The sequence below is a fragment of the Leucoraja erinacea genome, chromosome 23, assembly GCF_028641065.1.
Source record: "Leucoraja erinacea ecotype New England chromosome 23, Leri_hhj_1, whole genome shotgun sequence".
NCBI lineage: Eukaryota > Metazoa > Chordata > Chondrichthyes > Rajiformes > Rajidae > Leucoraja > Leucoraja erinaceus.
The window spans coordinates 34,583,786-34,603,629 of record NC_073399.1 but is presented as its reverse complement, the minus strand read 5'-3'; the positions used below and the strand labels follow the sequence as shown (position 1 = coordinate 34,603,629).

General features: G+C 44.8%; 1 protein-coding gene across 8 annotated transcripts in view; it reads right to left on the bottom strand.

The window, feature by feature from the left end:
• spag9b (sperm associated antigen 9b) overlaps window positions 1-19,844 on the bottom strand; it is a 132,994-nt gene that overhangs the window by 41,143 nt on the left and 72,007 nt on the right. For 4 of the 8 annotated variants that reach the window (XM_055654288.1, XM_055654290.1, XM_055654292.1 and 1 more), the window contains 5 exons: window positions 11,019-11,244; window positions 10,526-10,625; window positions 9,296-9,417; window positions 1,868-1,882; window positions 811-868 (listed from right to left, as the gene is read on the bottom strand). In XM_055654288.1, the coding sequence (XP_055510263.1) occupies window positions 811-868; window positions 1,868-1,882; window positions 9,296-9,417; window positions 10,526-10,625; window positions 11,019-11,244 (521 nt within the window). The remainder of the gene's footprint in view (window positions 1-810; window positions 869-1,867; window positions 1,883-9,295; window positions 9,418-10,525; window positions 10,626-11,018; window positions 11,245-19,844) is intronic. The other 4 variants (XM_055654289.1, XM_055654293.1, XM_055654294.1 and 1 more) reach the window with 1 other exon arrangement.

The window sequence follows — 19,844 nt, the reverse complement described above, 5'->3', positions numbered from 1 at the left end:
AAAACTAGAGGGCGCAGGCTTAGAAATGAGAGATTTGTGGGTCCTAAGGGGCATTTTTCTCTCAGAGAGTAGTCCGTATCTGGAATGAGCTGCCATCATTGTAGAAGTGGATACAATTATGATTTTTAAAAGACACTAGACCAAGTGCAGACCCGTTGGGTCTGTTCCCGCAACGTGCGGTTGCAAGGGGAGGAGGCGGCCTGACATCATCGCGCAACGCCACGCGCTAGGCCTACGACGTCAAGACGCTGCGTATGCCCTCAATGCGCCTGCGGGCCGACAGGTCGTTGACGCGCGGGATTTTCGGACAGTGCAAGCCAGCGAGGACGGCGAAAAGGGGGGGGGGGGGGGGTGGGAGCAGGTGATCTTTGGCTTCAGGGGGGGCATGACAGAGCCAGGCTGGGGGGGGGGGGGGGGGAAGTAAAATCGTTAGCGAAATAGGAAAAATGTCGGCATTTTTGGAGGAGAGCCGGGCGTCAGCAGCCGTTATGGTTGCTGGCCAGCAGGAGGCGAAAAAAATGAGCGGGGGGAGGATTTTATTAAAAATGTGTGCAGAAAAATGACTACATTTAATGAGTGGATGAGCGAATGTAAAAGTTAAATGGCCAGCGAAATGGACAAATGTCTGAAGTATAGCTCTTTGACCATGTGAACTCTCACAAAGTTTCCCAGTTACCTTAACAATATAAATATTCAAAAACTTACTTGCTTGAAACCTCCCCTCTTCAAATACAAACATTCAGACGTACAGTAAGATGCACTACACAAGTTTACCTGGAACACAAACAGTAGCGATCAATTGAGACTTACTTGGTCTCCAGCAGTTGTGTGTTTTCTTGAATAAGATTCTCAACCTCGCGACCCATACCTGTGAATAAATTAAATGCAAGAAGTTATCAGCCTTCGGTTGCACGATGAGTTTCAGCTCAATCCATTTCCAATGGGAAATCACTACCACAGAGGAAACCTGGAGGGTATCATCTCCCATTCTGAAATCATTCCATTAATACGAGTTCATGATGAGTCTATTATATATATTAATGGCTGGCTGTTTGTGAAAAGCAAACAAAAATGCTACTGACACCAAGATTCGACCGTGCCACATTCAAAAGCTACTGATGCAGATGGCTTCCCATCATAGACCAGCAAACAAGACGGTAGCAAAATATGTGACGGATGTGATAGTCAGCAGCACATGGAACAAGGACATGGATAAGGAAGCAACAATGGAAGTACAAGTAGTCTTGTGGCTTCATTACCTCAATGTAAAAGAGAAACCATCAGCTTTGGGAACAGAGTATCAAACCAGTCTCAAATCACCAAAGGGTTCAGCTGTTAATTTATAGATGAATGGTGGAATCTGGGGGAAATTGACGGCAGCTTGGGGTGACTAGGAAGCTGAACGAGTGCAGGGGGGGGGGATGTATGGTGGTCAGTACATAGTCTGTGGGCTGAAGGGCCTGTTTTGATGCTGTACGATTCTGAAATAGGAGAATTGTCGTATTACAAAGGAGGCGTGTGTGGAAAAACAGAAGATAGAGCAATGACAATTACGTGATCACCAACAACACCCTCCTTGATCCTCACCCCTACCCGTCCCAACTTTATGGAGTCGGCTCTGTGGAAATATTACTTAACTGGGTGACAAACTGGATTTCTTTGTATTTAAATCCAAGATCACATCTATTTAGGACTTGGATGGACACCAGCCTCCTCTTGTTAATGAGGAACAATGCGCAAGTACTTGAGTCACTTTCCAACATGGCAGGAAGAAACAACAGACAGCAGCACATGGTCCCACTTGTCACTTCCCATGTGGGCCCCAACAGCTATACGTAATAACGAGCAAGAGCAGATGAAGTCTTACCAAAGATATTATGATCTGAGAGCCCATGCATTCCGAGTGAAGCAGTAAGAAAGGAAACGTTGATGTAAGATGCAGCATGAAAGGGACACACAAGCAAGTTATGAAGCACCATGGGCAATACAGCACAAATGTGGCCTGGCTCACAATCACATGTTCAGTGCGTCTAATCCCATTTCACCCAGATTGAATTGCAACTTCCGAGGCAGTTACAGTCATTTGTTCAAGAACAACATTATCTGTCAATATTTTTAGGAAAGATTCTCAAATGAAGGTACTCTTTAGGAAAGATTACCTTCACCTCAAATCCTGAAGATAAGCAGCACAATTACACACAAAAGTAAGCAATGTTTCTGCATAACCAAACATGTCACTGTAATTAATTTATGGTTCAGGGAGGAGAAAATGTTTTGTAGGTTAATTGGCTTCTGTATATTGTCCCTAGTGTGTAGGATAGTGCTAGTGTATGGGGCGGTCGCTGGTCGGCACCGACTGGGTGGGCCGAAGGGCCTGTTTCCGCACTTTATCTCTAAAGTCTAAAATGCCAATAAAAGGAAACAAAAAAACCCAGCAGAGATAAACAACTGGTGTAATGTGGCCATTGGCAGAGCCATGCCACAAACATCACCCACTCCCTCAATGATGTGCAGTGGTTCTGCTGCACCTTTCCAGAGTTCTTCCACTTACTATCTCTACTTTGTCGAATTAAACGATGTCAGCTACAGAGCACTAAGCCAGTGTGCATAGACAGAAAGGGAAGGCTAGTTAGAAACCATTCCTCTCTTCCTTATTCCTAGAACACTGGACAAATTGGTAGGGTTTATTATTTTCAATCAATATAGTTTCAGTTGTTTTGAGAAATGAAGATGCATAACAGTGCTTCAGCATAATGCAAGTCTGTTCAATGAGGCTGGCACCTCTGTACCAAACCTGGAGACGGTACAGAGAAGCGTTGCCAGGAATAGAGGGTGTGAACTATAGGGAGAGGCTGAGGAAGCTGGGTCTCTATTCCTTGGAGCGCAGGAAGATGAGGGGTGATCTTAGTGTATAAAATAATGAGAGGAATAGAACGGGTAGACACACCAGGGTCTCTTGCCCAGAGTAGGGGAATTGAGGACCAGAGGACATAGGTTTAAGGTGAAGGGGAAAAGATTTAATAGGAATCTGAGGGGTAGTTTTTTCACAAAAAAGGGTGGTGGGTGGATGGAACGAGCTGCCAGAGGAGGTTGTTGAGGCTGAGACAGTTAGCCAGGTACATGGATAGGACAGGTTTGGAGGGATAGGGACCAAACGTGGGCAGGTGGGACTAGTGTAACTGGGACATGTTGGCTGGTGTGAGCAAGTTGGGCCGAAGGGCCTATTTCCACATTGCATCATTCTATGACTCTAACCCCAATGCCATATTGAAACTTGGGATCTGGAAGTGAAGGAAAGGTTACGGCTCCATCATTCACTTCCAGGTTAACTTTTAAATGACTGACATTACAATAATTCCACATCCCACAGCAATCTTCTGGAACTGTGAATCATTGACACAGACAACTGTAGAGGCCAAGTCAATGGATATTGACCAGTCTGAAGACGTCACCCATTCCTTCTCTCCAGAGATGCTGCCTGTCCCATTGAGTTACTCCAGCATTTTGTGTCTATCTAATGGATATTATTAAGGTGGAGATTGACAGATTCTTGATTAGTATGGGTGTCAGGTGTTACGGGGAGAAGGCAGGGGAATGGGGTTGAGAGGGAAAGATAGATCAGCCATGGTTGAATGGTGGAGTAGACTTGATGGGCTGAATGGCCTAATTCGGCTCCTAGAACTGATGACACTGACGTCCCCACTCCCACTGTAGGTTACAGGGGGCTTTTTAAAATGAGGACAAAAAAGGAAGAAAGATTGATTAAGAAAAGAATGACAGCTGCAAAGAACGGTGTGATGTTAGAAGTGTTATCACATGAGACTACATTGGTTGCACTAGGAAAGGAAGAAGATTGAACTCTCTTTGCCTTCTATCACAGTGAGGAATGTGGGGGAGTCACTGTGGTGGATGTTCATGTTAAACATTTACTTGTTGCTCTCTATTGGTACGACTGAATGGCAAATCAAATTCCCCGTATGTTTCAAAACAATATTTGGCTCATAAATTACTATTATGATTATAATGATGACTGAAGGCAGAGCATAATCAGGGTGATGGAAGTGGAAGAGACCACCAGGCACCATCAGAAGGAATCGTCTCTCAGCAAAAGATGACAACAGTTCAGGGCAAATTGTAAAATAGTAATGATGGGGTATTTGACTTCCTCCAGTTCTAATTGCGAGACACTGAGTGTAAAAGGAGAGTAGACGCAGAATTCCTACAACGAGACTCTTTTACAATCACTATTTCAACAAGCAGGTGGAAAGTTTCTGATTCAGTTTTGGAGACTGAAAATGGGCAGTGGAAGAACACTTTTCAGCCCACAAGTTGTACAAGGCAGGCCGTGTGGCTGGAATGTGGGCTGGAAGTGCTGGAGTTCAGGGAAGCTTAGGGCTGGGCTTGGGGACCAGAGGAGCTGTGCGTTTCAGCTCGTTTAAAAGAAATAAAGTGTGGAGACACAAGAAACTGCAGAGCAAGAAAAAAACAAATGTTGGACAAACACAGAATCTGTGGCGAGTGGACAGGTGAGATTTCAGCTCGGGACATTCCTTTAGACAAAGGTGTTGGGGTAATATGAATAACCCCCAATAGCCCAGAGTTCTGGCAGCCCAAAGTCACATGGGTGCCAGGATGTCATTGTTTTCCTGTATTTGGAAGCTGCAATCTTTAATATTCCAAAGCACGTTCTTGTATGGCTCCACACAGAAATATTGTCAATGTTGTAACGAATGAAACAAGTGTCAGCAACAGAGAGAGATGGACTAAAACAGAACAGGTTAAACAGACAGAAAATACCAGTGGAAAGTACAGTGTACAGTACATGAAAATATACACACCAGAAAACTCCCCTGGGTCAGCAGCCCCAGAGAAAGGAAGCATGAGAAGAAAAAGGCTAATTAGCTTGAGAATGAGAGCTATTTCTATCATGATCAGCAGACGGTGCATTGAAAGCCATGCACTCCCACATCACCTGTACAACAGGCAGGAGGGAAGGCAGAAGCACATTGATATTGGGTCCATTGCCACAGCCAGTGCACAGAAACATTACATACATCAGGTTCGCTTGCACAAACAATGCAACAAGAAACGTGCAAATGATAGAACAGAAATTAACTTTATAAGCAAGCACAACGACATACAAAACCATTCTGTGTCTGGGTGCACCACAGCCATAGAATTCTTCAGTCACACACACGCCAAAACCAAGGGGTGATCTTATAGAGATGTATAAAATGATGAGGGGAATTGACAGGGTGATTGCAGTGTTAGCGGAAACAAGAACCAGAGGACATAGGTTTAAGGTGAAGGGTAAAATTTAATAGGAACCTGAAGGGCAATTTTTTCACTCAGAGGGTGGTGGGCTTAGTTTAGTTTATTGTCACGTGCACCGAAGAACAGTGAAAGCATTTTTATTGCGTGCTTTCCAGACAGCAGCAAGACTATACATGATTACAACCAGGCCACCCGCAGTGTATGGATACAGGATAAGGGGATAAAATATAATGTGAGATACCACACCTGGAGTATTGTGTGCAGTTCTGGTCCCCTAATTTGAGGAAGGATATTCTTGCTATTGAGGGAGTGCAGCATAGGTTTACAAGGTTAATTCCCGGGATGGCGGGACTGTCATATGCTGAGAGAATGGAGCAGCTGGGCTTGTACACTATGGAGTTTAGAAGGATGAGAAGGGATCTCATTGAAACATATAAGATTGTTAAGGGTTTGGACACGCTAGAGGCAGGAAACATGTTCCTGATGTTGGGGGAGTCTAGAACCAGGGGCCACAGTTTAAGAATAAGGGGTAAGCCATTTAGAACGGAGACGAGGAAACACTTTTTCTCACAGAGAGTTGTGAGTCTGTGGAATTCTCTGCCTCAGAGGGCGATGGAGGCAGGTTCTCTGGATGCTTTCAAGAGAGAGCTAGATAGGGCTCTTAAAAATAGCGGAGTCAGGGGATATGGGGAGAAGGCAGGAACGGGGTACTGATTGTGGATGATCAGCCATGATCACATTGAATGGCGGTGCTGGCTTGAAGGGCCGAATGGCCTCCTCCTGCACCTATTGTCTATTGTATAATGTAATGTCCAGAAAAGTCTGATTAAAGATAGTCCAAGGGTCTCCAATGAGGTACAGCAGCAGAGGAACGCTCTCTAATTGGCGATTGGATGGTTGCTGTCTGAGGAGGTCGTTGAGGCAGGTACAATAACAGCAGTAAAAGACACTTGGTTGGTACATGGAGAGGTGAGATTTAGAGGGATATGGGCCAATTGGGGCAAAGAGGACTAACATGGTTGGCATGGACGTATTGGATTAAAGGGCCCGTTTCCATATTGTATGATACACACCTTACTTACCTCCCTACATGCACACAAAGGCAGAGAGATTAATATAGAGACAACCAGCTAGGAAAAGCTTGTTAGTAGGGTTGATGGAATTCTGGATTACAGAATAGCTGTTTGGGGACATGCCATATTTAAAGCAGATTCAATGCTACTCTGGGTGAAGGGAAAAAGTACACAGATACACAAGTTAATGATGAAGGAATGAGGAACTGGCCGGCAACCAAGATGCACCACATTTACAGATAAACATCTGATTTATGATCATAAACCCATCCCAATACTCGGAGCTTTACAATCGCACTCGTGATTTATTGGCCAACTGTGAGGCACGACCTTTGATCTTAAACACTTGCCCACGGAAATAGGACATTGAGAAATGATGGGGAGAAGAAAGAGGAGGCAGAACTGGGAAAGACTAAATGATATCAAACTTGGCCTTTAAATCTCCATAACTGAACAGAAGGAAAGTCAAGGACCCAACAATGCACACAGACCACTATGAAGATCGACACAAAAAGCTGGAGTAACTCAGCAGGACAGGCAGCATCTCTGGAGGGAAGGAATGGGCGACTTTTTGGGTCGACACCCTTCTTCAGACTTGAAACGTTTTCTTCAGACCGTATTGACCTGAAACGCCACCCGTTCCTTCTCTCCAGAGATGCTGCCTGTCCCGCTGAGTTACACCAGCTTTTGTGTCTACCTTTGGTTTAAACCAGCATCTGCAGTTCCTTCTTATACAGGCCACAATGAAATCCATATGGGGGAGGGAACGGGGAGGTGGTGTAGGGTATAGGAGGGACAAACAAAGAAAGAGTGGGCAAAAGGGAGAACCTAGCTAGATTAATCTGAAGCACATCAGAAATGGCAACCTGCAATCTTTCTTTGTGTGACTGAGTTGTCAAACTGGTCGAGTTAAATCTTCATGTGCTTGTGCCCTGCAGCTTGTTCATACAGTAACACCCAGTGTCTGGTGACTCCAAGTCACAATCACTTCCAATACTGGTATCTAGATGAGTTGTACTGGGTTTAGGTGAGCAAACTCATTTCTTTCTGTCATAATGGCCAATCCCAATGCTAGATATGGGCATGCATTTCATCAGAAAGAAAGGATGGAACAGGTTTTAATGGCCAAAGATTAAGACAAATCAAAACAAGTTTGGAATTTTAGCGCCACTTCCCATTAAACAGTACAGTTCAGTTTATTGTCACATGTACCGAGCTAAAGGGTCTGTTGGAGAAATACTGTGCATAAGGGAATCCTTCTCCGGTCAGTCTTTGAACCACAAAAGAGTACTACTTGAGAAATAAAATCCTATCAAATTCAAAATATTAAACGCTTTAAAAAAATATTAAAAAAAGTTATTAAACCAAGAAGTAGAATGGTTCTTACAACATTTGAACATGGGATAATTTGAAATTAAGAATTTTTGGGGGGGGGGGGGGGGGGGGTTTGCCTACTTAATTCTTTAAAAAAAACTGTGATTAGCCCAGACACAAAAATCAGAAACAACACCATAGAAACATAGAAAATAGGTGCAGGAGTAGGCCATTCGGCCCTTCAAGCCTGCATTGCCATTCAATATGATCATGGCTGATCATCCAACTCAGTATCCTGTACCTGCCTTCTCTCCATACCCCCTGATCCCTTTAGCCACAAGGGCCACATCTAACTCCCTCTTAAATATAGCCAATGAACTGGCCTCAACTACCTTCTGTGGCAGAGAATTTCAGAGATTCACCACTCTCTGTGTGAAAAAAGTTTTTCTCATCTCGGTCCTAAAAGATTACCCCCTTATCCTTAAACCTTGACCCCTTGTTCTGGAATTCCCCAACATCGGGAACAATCTTCCTGCATCTAGCCTGTCCAACCCCTTACGAATTTTGTAAGATTCTATAAGATCCCCTCTCAATCTTCTAAATTCTAGCGAGTACAAGCCGAGTCTATCCAGTGGTTACATTACACCGGCAGCCCTGGGTTACGCAAGGTGTCCATTCCTGAGAACCCCATCACCTTGGTTCTCTGCATCAGAAACAGCTGTCTTCTGTGGTCATTCATGTTAAATTGCTCTACATAACCTCGCTATAATTCCCCCATTTCACTAAATAAGCATTCAAACAATACCCATACTTGGAATAATTAAATATATACTGTGTCTAGACAATAATAAAGACCACAACGCTCTTTATTATTGTTGCTAGCTTGAAAAATGCAAGGGGCAAATTTGCATATAATAGGATTTGCCCAGGTCAGGTCATCCATAGCCCTGGCAGACTCTGTATGCTCCTCCTAACCAGTCACCACATTGTTAAGAAAGCAACGTTAGAAGATAGAAACAATGAGCGCCTGGAGCATGTGTGTGTTGATCATCAATTACTGAAGGAGGAACCTTTGGAGTGTGATATTCAGGTTGACAGTCAGAGTGTGGTGACCTCAGCTTTTACCATCGACTGGATCAGCGGGCAGCTCGGGGAACGTTTGACAGCATGTACTCGCTGGAGTTTAGAGGAATGAGGGAGAGACCTCATTGAAACATACAGTGTAGTGAAAGGCTTGGATAGAGTAGATGCTTCCACTAGTGGGAGAGCCTAGGATTGGAGGTCATAGCCACAGAATTAAAGGACGTTCCTTTAGGATGGAGATGAGGGAGGTGAATGTAGAACTCATTGCCACAGTAGGCTGTGGAGGCCAAGTCAGTGGATATATTTAAGACAGAGATCTTAGCTAGATTCTTGATTAGCCTGGGTGTCAGGGGTTAAGGGGAGAAAACAGGAGAATGGGGTTAGGAGGGAGAGATAGATCGGCCATGATTGAATGGCGGAGTAGAATTGATGGGCCGAATGGCCTAATTCTGCTCCTATCACTTATGACCTTATAACAGCCATTTTCAGTGGCTGTAAGCTGCTCATGGACATTAAACAATGCTGCATCACATTACTTGATCTTCACTTACCCAGCAAATTTGCCCCCTCATCCACATCACCAATCAACTCAGAAGCCGATTGGGACAGTTCGTCAAAAATAGATTCCGTGTTCCGGTCAAATGCCTTGTTCTCTATTCCCTGGGTAGGTGTGCTATTAAAAAAAAAAGCAAGAATTAATCAAAGTTTCCGGTTATGGATAGGTCTGAAAGATGCCTTTGAGTAATGGGCTTATAGACAATAGACAATAGTTGCAGGAGTAGGCCATTCGGCCCTTCGAGCCAGCACCGCCATTCAATGTAATCATGGCTGATCATCCCCAATCAGTACCCCGTTCCTGCCTTCTCCCCATATCCCCTGACTCTGCTATCTTTAAGTGCCCTATCTATCTCTCTCTTGAAAGTATCCAGAGAAATGGGCCTCCACCGCCCTCTGAGGCAGAGAATTCAACAGACTCACAACTCTCTGTGTGAAAAATATTTATCTTTATCTAATATTTTTCTTTAACGAGTGCTAACAACAGACACATTTTATTTTAAATTATGGAACATGGGTGATTCCAAACTCAAACTATTCCTCAGTCAGATACAAAATGCTGGAGTAACTCAGCGAGTCAGGCAGTATCTCTGGAGAAAATAAATTTGTGAAGTTTCACATAGAGGTCCTTCTTCAGACAAGTTATTCAAATTATTCCTACTTCAATCAAATATCAATTTGAGGTTAATCACCTCTAAAGATTAACTGTGCTTCTGTGCAAACCCTCATTCTCAGCACTCATAAGGTTTTGAACACAAATTCTATTTTGATTTACTTATTGCCAGAGGAGGTCGTGGAGGCTGGGGCTATTCCAACGTTTAAGAAACAGTTAGACAGGTGCCTAGAGGGATATTGGCCAAACGAGGGCAGGTGGGACAAGTGTAGCTGGGACATGTTGTGGGTAAGTGGGGCCTGTTTCCACGCTGTATCACTAATTTCCAGGAGTACTCATGAAATTATGCTGTGCTCCCAAAAGGGACGCGTTTCCCTCTCTTCACGACTACCTTTCCATAATCCTTCTCTGATGATATAATATCAATCCGAGATATTAATTGTGTTTCTCTCCCCACAAATGTTACCTGATCCAAGCACTTCCAGTTTTTCCCCCCGATTTGAATTTCCTCGAATCAACATTTCATTTTACAATTTCATTTCATTGTTGCCAAGGAAAGCTGGGAGATTAAAGCTTAATCTGTTCTACGATATTCTGTAAAATACACACTTACCTGGTTCCTTTGTACCCAATAAAATCTCGATCCATATCTAATTCAGGCGTTGAGTCAATAATAGCTTGAACATCTGATTTGTCTTCATTTTCAGTCATACCTTGAACAACATTAACGAGTACATGCTTACAAGATATTTTGTACTAATAACAGTTCATCAGATGGAATATAGATTTACTGAGTAAAACCTTTACACTGCCTTTCCCCTGCCCTGAGGATTCTGTACAGCCCACATGATAAATGCTCGGGTTGAACAGCAGGGTCAGGTGAGCCACAGGCCAGCCATCTATAAGTGAAACAAAGCATTTAGCAGCTCCTGGTCTCCCTTTGAGACAGCAGCCTTGCTCTCATCTCTAAGCTTGTTCGGCATAAAAAATGTGCAATGTTACCACTGATTCCTGGAATCGCTGGCTTGTGACTGTTTAAAAGTGGTGGAGGAACATTAAGGATGGTTTTGAAGATCAGCAAGATCGATTTAATTTGAAACACTTACCTACTGTTAGAGCTCTTGTGTCCTGCTGTACCTGCACATCAATATTTTTCTTGTTCTCTGGTTTTTTACAAGCTTGGTTCAAGTTTTTAAATAACCCTTCGATTGCCTGGCTTTCCTTTCTTGGAGAAATGGAATCTCCCATGGCTGCGTCCGGCAGAGCAGACATGGGCGTGTTGGGTTTTGTTGGCACCAAGCTGGAGGTCTGGCTGACATCAGAGAGTTCATCCTAAAACACAAATAAAACTGATCATTATTTACAAAAATGAACAGATCGAAGAAAAAATGTTTGAAAGGTGTCATTGTACAATGGCTACTGAAAGTTAACATGCAAGGAAGGCAATTGGTAAGTTGGCCTTTAGTTTAGTTTAGAGATACAGCGCAGAAACAGTCCCGACCAGCGATCCCTGTACCTACACACTAGGTACAATTTACAATCTCTACCGATGCCAATTAATCTACAAACTGTGTAGGAACCGAAGATAGACACAAAAAGCTGGAGTAACTCAGCGGGACAGGCAGCATCTCTGGAGAGAAGGAATGGGTAACGTTTCGGGTCGAGACCCTTCTTCAGACCCACAAACTGTATGTCTTTGGAGTGTGGGAGGAAACCGGAGCACCCGGAGAAAACCAGCGCTGTCACAGGGAGAACGCACAAACTCTGTTCTAGTCCATAGTTAGGGTGGAACCCAGGTCTCTGGCCCTGTAAGACTGTGCCACCGTGCCCCCCCTATCTATGAGAGGAATGAAAGGCAAGAGAAGTACTGACCCTGGTGAAACTTCAGTTAGGGTCGTGTAAAGATCTCCCTACCCTAAGAGGCATATGGTCGCAATGGAGGTAGTGTACCGAAGATTCCTTCAAGAGGAGCCAGCAGGGGTTGGGGGTTACAGTCGAGGACAAGTCTTCTGTGAACAAAGACTAGGTATGTACTATATCCCATAGCCTTCATAACCCTATCGACCTGTGCTGCAGTTTGCTGATAGCCTTTGACATGACACGACAGCCCTGCATAGCTCTGTACTTATTGTTTCAGTGAAATTAGAAAGGTTTCTGGTGAAAGAGTTAGTTTGTAAAGCGAACAACCTCTTTCCAACATGTAGGGGTAGGAGAGAGGGAGACAGTGCTGGGAAGCAGAGCTACACAACACGTTAAGCCAGTGATAATAGCAGCACCCTGGAGACATTTACAAGTTTATTTACTATCATGTGAGAGCTTGCCCTGGCCCACAGCATCAGTAACTACTGGAATCATCCAGCTCCAAGTTGGCTATGTTTAGCGGCTCCCACTAACTTGTAAAACATTCAACTTTCCGTTCATACTGATTTAATCCAAATTCAGTTGAATCTAAATGACTTACATGTAATTCAGGGAGAGTTATATCTGTTCAAATTCTGCATTCATTCCTCGCCTTCAAGAGATTAAAAAAACAAAACAGGCGGCGCAGCGGTAGTCGCACGCACGCGCGCGTCGTGCATGGTGACGTTTAAATGATGTCGCGTAAATAACTCGCAAATAACGCCCAAGTGGGACAGGCCCTTAACTGTGTGGGTTTTCTCTGGGTGCTCCGGTTTCCTCCCACACTCAAAAGACGTGCAGGGTTGTCGGTTAATTTGCTTCGATAAAGTTGTAAATTGTCCCTAGTGTGTAGGATAGTGCTAGTGTACAGGATGATCGCTGGACCGAAGGGCCTGTTTCCACAATGTATCACTAGTCTAGAAGGACGTTAATATACAAATATTGCAGCAAAATGGAGCAGGTTTAGGTTTATTTTTACACGTATCGAAGTACAGTGAAATTCTTTGTTCTGCAATCTATCTACCCAAATGAGATATACCATGTATAGATACAATCAGTTTAATCTAAAACTCAATTCTCAGTATTGTAGCAAATTACCCAGCATTGCAGCGCATTCTCAGTAATCTGTTGAAAATTATATTTCTTCAGCAGGTTGCAATCTACAAAATGCTCAGTGTTGGATTTCACCAAATATACAAATCATTTAGCTCCTACTTTAACTATTCAGAAAGAACACTATAACCACCTTGTTGTTTGTCACCCCTGTCGCTTCCTGATTATCACAGAGAAATGATGTGGAGCACAATTAAAAAAACATTCAGGAGCAGGAAAAGATTATATCTTCAAAGAAGCAAATGCAGTAATAAATATACACAAAGTATCTAAAGACACTGTTACGGAGAATGGTGTGATATGTCTATGGGCCGAAGGGCCTGTTTCCACACTGAATCACTCTGACTTTATGCCATAAGTTTTACAGCACAAAGAACTAAATGGATTTAGAACCAGGCAAGACAAAACATTGAATCTGAATACTGAGTCTGAAGAAGGGTTTCGGCCCGAAACCTTGCCCATTTCCTTCGCTCCATAGATGCTGCTGCACCCTCTGAGTTTCTCCAGCATTTTTGTGCACCTTCGATTTTCCAGCATCTGCAGTTCCTTCTTAAAGACAAACCATTGAATTTGTTTTGGGTTGTTGGGAAGTTTATAAAACTAGCACCTGTATGACACCTACACGTTCCACTCAGACCACTGACCGTCTGCAGCAGGGTGGCATGCTTTGAGGATCTATGAAATTACGCTTCGGAAATTTTCTATCAGTCTGACAAGCTCCCAAATGCAAACAGAAAACTAATGGAACATAGAAACATAGAAATTAGGTGCAGGAGTAGGCCATTCGGCCCTTCGAGCCTGCACCGCCATTCAATATGATCATGGCTGATCATCCAACTCAGTATCCTGTACCTGCCTTCTCTCCACACCCCCTGATCCCTTTAGCCACAAGGGCCACACCTAACTCCCTCTTAAATATAGCCAATGAACTGGCCTCAACTACCTTCTGTGGCAGAGAATTCTAGAGATTCACCACTCTGTGTGAAAAATATTTTCCTCATCTCGGTCCTAAAAGATTTCCCCCTTATCCTTAAACTGTGACCCCTTGTTCTGGACTTCCCCAACATCGGGAACAATCTTCCTGCATCTAGCCTGTCCAACCCGAATGGAACAGTTTGGATCAGCAATTGGGAATAGTAAGGATAGGAGGCACCTCCTAATTATTTCAGCTTGTGGTAGAAAAAGTAATGAAATAAGCAATAAAGACTAGGGGTGTAACAATTGGTTTAATTTTCTAAGTACACTTTGCTTCAGCTGCACACGCTGAATCAAGCTCTGTCTTGCTTAAGTTATTCCTCCAAACAATAGCTACCCAGCCTCCTCCACACACACTCAGAAATATCTTGAATTCTCAGTGGGATTCCAATTTAGTCTTAAAATTGAAATGATAAATTTGACCAAGCAGCACTGGTTATTGTCGGGGTTTGAACAATAAAGCCAAATTTGAATACTTCAATATTTCTTTCAGCAACGCCAACACGATCTCAAAGTCCCACTCCCACAACAGCGAGTTAGTTATTCAGTGGGGAGTGCTTCTAGTTTCCCTTAATCAGTCCATTTGTCATGCAGCTGCAAGAAATATGTGACCTTCAGATGCATTTCCCATTGGCTCCAATGCTACCCCACAGTATTCTCCAAGCAGCAACCAAATTGTCAAGAGCCGGACTGTAAACAAAACAAATACCAGCAACCACATTGAGAAAATTAACTGAATAGTCAAGTCTTCATTAACAATTTTCCATTGGACAGCACTTAACCACTGATCCCCAGTGTAAAGTACAAGGTCTGCAGCATCTCATTCATAATCTACTGCTCGGCTGCCTGCGTGGAATGAGTGGTCAGAGAGGCAGATAGCTGGTGTTGTTTAAACACTGAATAGTCACCGGCAGACAAAAATGCTGGAGAAACTCAGCTGGTGCAGCAGCATCGATGGAGAGAAGGAAACATTGTCTATTTCCTTCGCTCCATAGATGCTGCTGCACCCGCTGAGTTTCTCCAGCACTTTTGTCTACCTTCGATTTTCCAGCATCTGCAGTTCCTTCTGAAACACTGAATAGTCACCCCCAGGAATGTCAGGCAAAAGGCATCAGTGAGTTTCAGTTGTCTGAAATGAAAGGAATGCACAAAAGTAACAATGATAAAGGAAACAGGCCATTGTTATCCATTTGTTGGGTGAAAACGAGAAGCTGGTGCGACTTGGATGAGGAGGGATGGAGAGAGAGGGAATGCCGGGGTTACTTGAAGTTAGAGAAGTCAATATTCATACTGGGCTGTAAGCTGCCCAAGCAAACTATGAGATGCTGTTCCTCCATCACTCCCATACTGTTTGTCATGATCCCACAAAGTGTGGCTCTCACTGGTGTGGCAAGTTCCTCATGGCTGTGAGCCGACCACCAACAGTAATGAATAAACCCATGGAATGATGCAATACACGAGGTGGGTCTGCAACATTACCCTGAAGCAACTTTTTGTCTGAATAAACAATTGGCTCCGTTTGGGATTCTCCTTGCTCATTCTGGGAGATGGGGTGGGGGTGGAGAGATGGAGATTTGAGTGTCTATGAGTTGGGAACACCACAAATATGAGGATGCTAGTATGGAGGAAACAAAGGGAAAAGGCGAATGGTTGTAATAAATAACCACTGATCATACTGCCTCTCTACACTTGTGATAGAATCTTTCAAGCCCAGAGTGGCCTCATCAGCGATCTCTGTACAAATCACACCTTAAACTGGATGTCTTTCTAGAGAATGAGATATGAACACCAACTGACAAAAATAATTCAGCACAGCTCTGAATGCCTGATTATCCAAATTACTTTAGAAAAGAACATTAAAAATAAAAGTGGATGGGGGAGTTATTAATTCAGTTAATAATTAATTGAAAAAAGAATTGCCGTTATAACTCAGTCTACCAATGGCTCCAAATTGTGCTGAACAATGAAATGAATGTGCTTTACTCTTAGTATGCTATTCCAGTGCAGCCGAGCTCCAATCTCCAGCACCCAGGCACTGTGTGTGTCATTAATTATGTGCTGCATACAAAAACAAGCAGTGAATGCAGCAGGAAGGAGACCAGCTGGCACTGTTACACTGATTTATCCTGAGAAAGAGACCTCAAGAAAAAGTGAACTGTTACTCTACAAAATAGATTCATAACATCTTTCATTCTGACTAACTACTGGATGATTATGAAACTTAAAATCAATTACCAGGGATTTCAATATCACAGGGATTTCCCTTCAACATCGAATGCTTTCAAGTGCAAAAGTTATAAACCTGTTAACTGCACACTTCCCTCATGCAATAGAAACAAATGATCCGTGGGAAAAACTGACCCCTCTTTACAGAAGAGCTGCAGTCCTTTCTGTTATAACAAACATTTTCACTACTTACAATGTGACCTTAATTTTGGATTGTTTTACAGGTGAGACATCAGTTTTTACAATAGAATATGCAAAATAACAGAAGGCTTGAACTTGCCAAATTAAACTACCCATGTTGCTAAGTTTCTCTTAAACTAAAGGGGACATAGGGCCATCATAATCACACTTTATTTTAAAATCCCTCGTCCTAGGATTTGGTAAATCTCAACACCAGAAAGAAGATCTGAATTTAATTGATTTGACTGTCTGCGCCCTAACTTTTACCAGTTATTATTTGCCCATCGTTCTTGGATTTTCTGGGCACAGACTCCCAGTTAAACAAAGCACTGATTTTAAAATTGACAGATTTTAAATCCCTCCACAGTCACACCTCTCTGCACTCTTGAATGATCTGCATCGTGTACCCGCCCAAGGTCTCTACTGTCTTCCAATTCTCTCCCCATTATCATCCACCAATGTAATTACTCTAGTATTAGCCACCAAGTTTAATAGATTCAAAGAGCTGCATGTTCCTAGTCCAAAGAAAGTTAAGTCAAGTTTATTTGTCACGTACACATACGAGATGTGCAGTGAAATGAAAAGTGGCAATGCTCGCTGATTGTGCAAAAAAAACAAACAAACTACAACAGAATGCAACAGAATCACATATTACATATTTGTGGGAGCAAAGAAAAAGGAAAAAAACAGCAATTTAAAAAAAGCAGTAGCGGTTCAGTAAAGTTAGTCCCTGGTGAGATAGGAGTTTACAGTCCGAATGGCCTCTGGGAAGAAATTCCTTCTCATCCTCTCCGTTCTCACAGCATGGCAACGGAGGCGTTTGCCTGACCGTAGCAGCTGGAACAGTCCGTTGCTGGGGTGGAAGGGGTCTCCCATGATCTTGTTGGCTCTGGAGTTGCACCTTCTGATGTATAGTTCCTGCAGGGGGGGGCGAGTGAAGTTCCCATAGTGCGTTCGGCCGAATGCACTACTCTCTGCAGAGCCTTCTTGTCCTGGGCGAATAGTTCCCAAACCAAATCATGATATTTCCGGACAAGATGCTTTCCACAGCCGCTGAGTAGAAGCTCTGGAGGATCTTGATCAGCAAACTTGATTATCGAGTTGGAGCTGAACCTAGCCACACAGTCATGTGTGTACAGGGAGTACAGTAGGGGGCTGATGACGCAACCCTGGGGGGATCCTGTGCTCAGGGTGAGGGACTTCGATGTATTCCCTCCCATCTTGACCACCTGGGGCCTGGCGGTGAGAAAGTCCAGGATCCAGGCACACAGGGGGGTATTGAGCCCAAATTCCAGCAGCTTCTCGGCCAGTCTGGTGGGGACTATTGTGTTGAAGGCTGAACTGAAGTCTATGAACAGCATCCTCACGTAGCCCCCCTTCTGGCTGTCCAGATGGGAGAGAGCGGTGTGCAAGACCTGGGAGACCGCATCGTCCGTGGATCTGTTCGGACGATATGCGAATTGTAGCGGGTCCATGTTCCGAGGGAGGAAGGCACAGATGTGTTTCTTCACCAGCCTCTCAAAGCATTTCATGACTACCGAGGTAAGGGCCACCGGATGGTAGTCATTCAGACAGGCTGGGGAGGCATTTTTTGGTACAGGTACAATGATGGATCTTTTGAAGCAGGCAGGGACCACGGACTTGGCCAGGGAGACGTTAAATATTGTAGTGAGCACCGGAGCTAGCTGCTTAGAACAAGAGTTAAGTACTCGCCCCGAGATGCCATCTGGGCATGCAGCTTTCCTTGTGTTCACTCGTGTCAGAGCTTGGACAACGAGAATGTGTGCACATTCCTCCCTTCAGCTTCGATAGCTGGCGGTATTGTCGTTAGTCGGCAGAGCTGATGTTGCCCGTCTCGAAACGAGCGTAAAAGGAGTTCAGGTCATCAGCTAGGGAGGTGCCAGCACTTGCGTATGAGGGGGGATGCTCTGTTGGTTACTGTCCGTAGCCCCTGCCAAAGGCATCTGGTATCCTGCTGCTCCATCTGCGACTCCATCTTGTCTCTGTACCTCCTTTTTGCGTCCTTCACCGCCCTTTGCAGTCGGTAGGACTCTACCTTGTAGACGTCCATATTCCGGATGCCAGGCCCGAGTTGTAGGCAGCGGTCCGAGCATTCAAGGCAACACGAACGGACCTGTCTACCCAGTTTTTGATTCGGAACGGTGCTAACCCTTACCGTGGGGACGATGTAAGGGTTAGCACCCGAACTCCCGGGGAAGGTAGAATGGGCGGCATGAGATCGTCAGGTGCTCCAGGTCCGGCGAGCAGGAACGGGAAAGCATCTTGATATTTCCAGGGTTGCACCAGTTGTTATTGGTCATGAAGCAGACGCCTCCACCCTTGGATTTCCCAGATGCTTCTGTTGTGTCAGCACGGTGGACAGTGAAGGACTCGGTTGGGCAGATTACCTGATCCGGAATCAGCGGGGTCAGCCATGTTTCAGTCAGACAGAGGATGGTGCAGTCCCTTATGTCCCGCTGGAATCTGACCCTCACCCTGAGGTCATCCAGTTTATTCTCCAGGGACTGGACGTTGCCAGAAGATTGCTGGGCAGAGGAGGACGAAAGGCTTGGGCTCTCAGCCTATTTCCAATCCCCCCCCCTCCCGCTTACCCCAATGTTTTCTCCGGGTTTTCCTTGTAGCCGCGCTCCCATTGTTGTTGTCGCGGCGCTCTCTGTTGATCTCTGCTGGCCACGCTGGATCGGTAAGTGTAGGGTTTAAAAAGTCTCCGTTTACGCTAGAGTTTAAGAGGGTTTCCCTGCCATACTTCGTTAGTACTAGGGAGTTAGAACTTAGAAATAAGTTCAAAAGGAACATGAAAGTTAAAAATGCGCACAGTTTTCGCGGAGCTGCCACAACGGAGACTGGACAGGGCCACGCTTCATCACTCAATCTGATCCAAGGGAATGAGGTGGATCAAGTGCCCCATGATGCAGTATACAATACAATACAATTTTATTTGTCATTTGAACCTCATTGAGGTTCAAATGAAATGTTGTTTCTGCAGTCATACACACAAGAAAAAGGACCCAACACACAACACAATTTACACAGACATCCATCACAGCGCATCTCCTCCTCGCTGTGATGGAAGGCAAAAACTTATCCCTCCCCTGCACTCCCCATTCCCCTCCTGATGTCAGAGTCAAAGCCCCCGGCGGGCGATGGTAATTTTCCCGCGGCCATTTACGCCGCGCCGGGTGATGCAAGGCCGCGCTCCGGGTCTTGGTGTTGGAGCCCCCGGCGGACGCTAGCAAAGTCCCACAGCCATTCCAAGCTGCGTGGGGCGGTGATGTATGGCCCCGCTCCAGGTACTCTTCAACCCCGCAACTCGGGCGGGAGAAGTCGCCGTTGCGGAAGCCCCGAAAAGCGGTCTCCCAGCAGGGACCCGCGGGCTCCCGGTGTTACTGTCTACCAGACCTGCGGTTGGAGCCTCCGAATCTCCGGGGTCAGGTCACAGCAGCACGCCACCACCGCTCCTCCCGCTCTGAACTCGGCCAGCTCTACGGTGGTGAGTAAAGTCCGCAGCTCCGCGACTG